General features: G+C 56.9%; 2 protein-coding genes across 2 annotated transcripts; both read left to right on the top strand.

The window, feature by feature from the left end:
• The first annotated feature begins 1,606 nt into the window (after window positions 1–1,606).
• LOC148053859 (feather beta keratin-like) lies at window positions 1,607–2,791 on the top strand. The gene is made up of 2 exons (XM_087772452.1): window positions 1,607–1,677; window positions 1,989–2,791. The coding sequence occupies exons 1-2, from the start codon at window positions 1,607–1,609 to the stop codon at window positions 2,350–2,352; spliced, it is 435 nt and encodes a 144-aa protein (XP_087628578.1). The 3' UTR covers window positions 2,353–2,791.
• A 1,828-nt stretch (window positions 2,792–4,619) lies between these two features.
• Window positions 4,620–5,793, top strand: LOC148053860 (feather beta keratin-like). The gene is made up of 2 exons (XM_087772453.1): window positions 4,620–4,690; window positions 5,002–5,793. Exons 1-2 carry the CDS (start codon window positions 4,620–4,622, stop codon window positions 5,363–5,365), a joined length of 435 nt encoding a protein of 144 aa, XP_087628579.1. The 3' UTR covers window positions 5,366–5,793.
• The last annotated feature ends 207 nt before the right edge of the window (window positions 5,794–6,000 follow it).

Here is a 6,000-nt window from a genome sequence, read left to right on the forward strand (position 1 = left end):
TGAGCATGCAAAGGGTGGCCAAGAGATCCCCCAAGGGACACGTGAGTACCAAGCAAGGCTGGATACTGGCTTCCAGTTGGTGAGGCAAGCCATTGACCTGCTGGAAGACATTTCTGTGCAGGCTAACACCCACCTGGCCAAGGCTCTGGTCTCATGTTACCACTTGCAACGTGTCCCTTGCCCTTCCCTCCTCCAAGCACTTCTTCCAAGCCCTGGGACTGGAGGGAGTCCCAAAGGAGCTGAAGGGAGACGTGGCAGGCAGGGCAACTGCCTGAAGGGAGATGTGAGCCCTCTGCTAGATTTTGGCAAAATGGGGATGCGCTGAGCATGGGTGTTTTTAAAATGGGGAGGAGAGGGGGACAGACACACAGGGATTGTCCTCCCTCATGTGGAAGTGACGGGGGACGTCGGTGACATGTCCTGGAAACTCCGAGGAGGTCTCGAAGGGAGCAGGAAAAGCATCTTTGCCCCCATCGGAGCTGTCTTGTGGTCAGAAACTTTAGGTGTTTACAGGGTCCTTCTGTGTGTGTCACTGTGTCCTGAAGGGCTGTGAGTGTCTGGAGGAGATGTGCAGCAAACCCTCCAGAAGCCTCAGTCAGCTGCTGTGCAGGCTGTGCCTGGAGAGGTCCCAAGCAGTGATCCTTTTGTGCCTCGAACCAGGCCTCAAGGTTGGGAGGCTGAGGGAGTGGTACCCTGCCAGTTCTGGCCTCAGTCCCTCCTTCCCACTCCCTTGTCCTCCGCCGGCAATACTTTGGTCCTGCTGCTCTGGTCGTGCTTCAGGTAGAGTAGGAGGCACCTCTTGTGCCATGCTCCTCCGACTGTCCTTGCAAAGACTCGTGGACGCAGCTTGCTGCTGAGCAGGGTTGGGTGTCCTGTGGAAATCCTGCCAAGCATGTGGTCGTGCCTGGTGCGCCAGCAGTCTGGATGGCCAGCGCAGAAGTTGTGGCAAAGACACGGGCAGGCAGAAGGACGTGTATCGATTGGCCAGCATGTGCCTTGGTCCCTGGGGTGCCTCCGCCTTTGGCAGAGGTGTCCAGCAAAGAGTGTTGGGAGGGGAATAGCCTTTGTTCTTAACCACTGGTAGTCTGCTGCTTCAGGTGGGTAGGGATGAGGGAGAGATGGAAGATGGCAAAAGAGCAAAGCTCAGTCTCAGAGAGAGAGTCTAAAAACCCAAGCGCAGAGGGGCCCTGCCTAGAAAGGCGCTGCCTAGTACAGCGTGAGCGCGCACAGCATGAGGGAGAGGGAGTGGTGGTGCGGAGCCTTGCCTGTGGCTGTCCAGGCTAGAAGCCTGAGGGTTATGAGGAGAGCTGCCCCATTCATCAGGAAGCACTTTAAAGTGAGGCCCTGGAGGGCAAGGGTCTGGCATCACCTGGCGTGGTGGGATGCTCCTCATCAGTGGCTGCATCATCTGCCTGTGCTGCTGTGTCATTTCCCTTGGAAACATTTTGTCCTCTAATACTGTCACTTGAAAGGAGCCTGTGAGGCTGAATGGGCATGGCATGAACAGGGAAATGAAAAGGCAGCGTTGTGGGGTGCAAATGAAAACCCCAAATTCTTTAATTGAGAAGCTTTGCATGCAAGATGAGCTTGTTGGTAAACACTTTACATGTGCAAAGGGTGCCGGTGGGCCTGGGGCGGTCTGGACCAGTATAAAAGCCAGTCCAACTGCAGGCTCCCGCATCCACTTCTCTTGCCTTCTCCTCCTTGGTGAACAAGGTGAGCTGCAAATGCCTTCAACGGTTTCTCTTCTTTGCCCTTTTCCTCTTTGTCGTTTGGCCTCGACTGAGTCTTTCCCTCAGTTATATTTTCCTGAGACCATTGCCAGTCATCTCTATTCTCTTTGCCACACTGGGCTGAAGTGGGAAAAGGTGTAATCTGTGTTTGCAGGGCCCTGTTGGGGACTGCAGCTCCTTATGTTCTCCTCCTCCCTTTGCAGGCTGTCCCTGCTCCCCAGCCTGTGCCTTTTCTCTTGCCGAGCAGGCTGTCAGGCTGCGCCTCACATGCTGCCTGTGCTTTCCCTGCCTTCTCTCCCAGGTGCACCTCCGTCCCACAGCCATGTCCTGCTACGATCTGTGCCGTCCCTGTGGCCCAACCCCGCTTGCCAACAGCTGCAACGAGCCCTGCGTCAGGCAGTGCCAGGACTCCCGGGTGATTATTGAACCGTCTCCCGTGGTGGTGACCCTGCCTGGACCCATCCTCAGCTCCTTCCCCCAGAACACCGCTGTGGGATCCACCACCTCCGCTGCTGTTGGCAGCATCCTGAGTGCTGAGGGAGTGCCCATCTCCTCTGGGGGCTTTGGCCTCTCTGGCCTTGGTGGCCGCTACTGCGGCAGAAGGTGCCTGCCCTGCTAAAGGCGGGCTGGACGTCCAGTGAGTGCATCGACCAGGAAGCCCAAAGCCATGTGCCGGACTGAGGGTGGAGCTGCTGGCCAGGGTTTCCAGAGGGGCTGAGCACCCTCATGCCCTCCTGCAAAGGAGGGAGGGAAGCAAGGTGCCAGCCTGTGCTGTCTGGAAACACGGCCAACTGATGTCTTCTTCTTCTCCTCCTGCGTTCTTCTCCGCATCATGAGTCCCTGTTGTCTCCTGCTGTCCTGTGCCATGGCTTCATCCTGAAGCAAGCTGAGAGGGGGCCCTGCTCATCACCCTCTCCTGGTGTGTGTGTGTGTGTGTGTGTGGGAGGAATATGCGTGTCCCATTGCTGTGAAGGGGTGCCTGACTGTCAGCTGCCCTTGTAGCAGCCTGGCCCGGGTCCCTTCCACCATGCACTGCTTTGTTTCACTCTTTAGACTCATTAAAGTTTATGCTGCATTGTAGCTTGAGGTCTCCTCGTGTTCCTTCCCTCCTGGGATGCCCAGCCAAGCTGTCCAGGGGCAAATGGGATGCCGTGGAGGGGGAAAGGGTGGGTGGTTAAGGGCCAATGGTGGACGTCTCTCGTGCCTGTAGGAGCTCAGTACTCTCAAGGGTCATGGTCACTGGAAGAGGCATGGGGCTTTGGAGGGGTGTGCGGTATTGTCTGAGCATGCAAAGGGTGGCCAAGAGATCCCCCAAGGGACACGTGAGTACCAAGCAAGGCTGGATACTGGCTTCCAGTTGGTGAGGCAAGCCATTGACCTGCTGGAAGACATTTCTGTGCAGGCTAACACCCACCTGGCCAAGGCTCTGGTCTCATGTTACCACTTGCAACGTGTCCCTTGCCCTTCCCTCCTCCAAGCACTTCTTCCAAGCCCTGGGACTGGAGGGAGTCCCAAAGGAGCTGAAGGGAGACGTGGCAGGCAGGGCAACTGCCTGAAGGGAGATGTGAGCCCTCTGCTAGATTTTGGCAAAATGGGGATGCGCTGAGCATGGGTGTTTTTAAAATGGGGAGGAGAGGGGGACAGACACACAGGGATTGTCCTCCCTCATGTGGAAGTGACGGGGGACGTCGGTGACATGTCCTGGAAACTCCGAGGAGGTCTCGAAGGGAGCAGGAAAAGCATCTTTGCCCCCATCGGAGCTGTCTTGTGGTCAGAAACTTTAGGTGTTTACAGGGTCCTTCTGTGTGTGTCACTGTGTCCTGAAGGGCTGTGAGTGTCTGGAGGAGATGTGCAGCAAACCCTCCAGAAGCCTCAGTCAGCTGCTGTGCAGGCTGTGCCTGGAGAGGTCCCAAGCAGTGATCCTTTTGTGCCTCGAACCAGGCCTCAAGGTTGGGAGGCTGAGGGAGTGGTACCCTGCCAGTTCTGGCCTCAGTCCCTCCTTCCCACTCCCTTGTCCTCCGCCGGCAATACTTTGGTCCTGCTGCTCTGGTCGTGCTTCAGGTAGAGTAGGAGGCACCTCTTGTGCCATGCTCCTCCGACTGTCCTTGCAAAGACTCGTGGACGCAGCTTGCTGCTGAGCAGGGTTGGGTGTCCTGTGGAAATCCTGCCAAGCATGTGGTCGTGCCTGGTGCGCCAGCAGTCTGGATGGCCAGCGCAGAAGTTGTGGCAAAGACACGGGCAGGCAGAAGGACGTGTATCGATTGGCCAGCATGTGCCTTGGTCCCTGGGGTGCCTCCGCCTTTGGCAGAGGTGTCCAGCAAAGAGTGTTGGGAGGGGAATAGCCTTTGTTCTTAACCACTGGTAGTCTGCTGCTTCAGGTGGGTAGGGATGAGGGAGAGATGGAAGATGGCAAAAGAGCAAAGCTCAGTCTCAGAGAGAGAGTCTAAAACCCAAGCGCAGAGGGGCCCTGCCTAGAAAGGCGCTGCCTAGTACAGCGTGAGCGCGCACAGCATGAGGGAGAGGGAGTGGTGGTGCGGAGCCTTGCCTGTGGCTGTCCAGGCTAGAAGCCTGAGGGTTATGAGGAGAGCTGCCCCATTCATCAGGAAGCACTTTAAAGTGAGGCCCTGGAGGGCAAGGGTCTGGCATCACCTGGCGTGGTGGGATGCTCCTCATCAGTGGCTGCATCATCTGCCTGTGCTGCTGTGTCATTTCCCTTGGAAACATTTTGTCCTCTAATACTGTCACTTGAAAGGAGCCTGTGAGGCTGAATGGGCATGGCATGAACAGGGAAATGAAAAGGCAGCGTTGTGGGGTGCAAATGAAAACCCCAAATTCTTTAATTGAGAAGCTTTGCATGCAAGATGAGCTTGTTGGTAAACACTTTACATGTGCAAAGGGTGCCGGTGGGCCTGGGGCGGTCTGGACCAGTATAAAAGCCAGTCCAACTGCAGGCTCCCGCATCCACTTCTCTTGCCTTCTCCTCCTTGGTGAACAAGGTGAGCTGCAAATGCCTTCAACGGTTTCTCTTCTTTGCCCTTTTCCTCTTTGTCGTTTGGCCTCGACTGAGTCTTTCCCTCAGTTATATTTTCCTGAGACCATTGCCAGTCATCTCTATTCTCTTTGCCACACTGGGCTGAAGTGGGAAAAGGTGTAATCTGTGTTTGCAGGGCCCTGTTGGGGACTGCAGCTCCTTATGTTCTCCTCCTCCCTTTGCAGGCTGTCCCTGCTCCCCAGCCTGTGCCTTTTCTCTTGCCGAGCAGGCTGTCAGGCTGCGCCTCACATGCTGCCTGTGCTTTCCCTGCCTTCTCTCCCAGGTGCACCTCCGTCCCACAGCCATGTCCTGCTACGACCTGTGCCGTCCCTGTGGCCCAACCCCGCTTGCCAACAGCTGCAACGAGCCCTGCGTCAGGCAGTGCCAGGACTCCCGGGTGATTATTGAACCGTCTCCCGTGGTGGTGACCCTGCCTGGACCCATCCTCAGCTCCTTCCCCCAGAACACCGCTGTGGGATCCACCACCTCCGCTGCTGTTGGCAGCATCCTGAGTGCTGAGGGAGTGCCCATCTCCTCTGGGGGCTTTGGCCTCTCTGGCCTTGGTGGCCGCTACTGCGGCAGAAGGTGCCTGCCCTGCTAAAGGCGGGCTGGACGTCCAGTGAGTGCATCGACCAGGAAGCCCAAAGCCATGTGCCGGACTGAGGATGGAGCTGCTGGCCAGGGTTTCCAGAGGGGCTGAGCACCCTCATGCCCTCCTGCAAAGGAGGGAGGGAAGCAAGGTGCCAGCCTGTGCTGTCTGGAAACACGGCCAACTGATGTCTTCTTCTTCTCCTCCTGCGTTCTTCTCCGCATCATGAGTCCCTGTTGTCTCCTGCTGTCCTGTGCCATGGCTTCATCCTGAAGCAAGCTGAGAGGGGGCCCTGCTCATCACCCCCTCCCGGGGGGGTGTGCTGGGAGGAATATGCGTGTCCCATTGCTGTGAAGGGGTGCCTGACTGTCAGCTGCCCTTGTAGCAGCCTGGCCCGGGTCCCTTCCACCATGCACTGCTTTGTTTCACTCTTTAGACTCATTAAAGTTTATGCTGCATTGTAGCTTGAGGTCTCCTCGTGTTCCTTCCCTCCTGGGATGCCCAGCTAAGCTGCTCAATGGGAAATCACAGAATCGCAGCACGACTGAGGTTGGAATGGTCCTCGGGAGATCATCTGGTCCAAACCCTGCTCAAGGAGGTCTACCTAGAGTCAGTTGCTTTAGGTCCAGATGGCTCTTAGATATCTC

Source organism: Nipponia nippon, unplaced genomic scaffold, assembly GCF_047370975.1.
Source record: "Nipponia nippon isolate SJK-2023a ecotype South Korea unplaced genomic scaffold, ASM4737097v1 scaffold_36, whole genome shotgun sequence".
Classification (NCBI taxonomy): Eukaryota; Metazoa; Chordata; class Aves; order Pelecaniformes; family Threskiornithidae; genus Nipponia; species Nipponia nippon.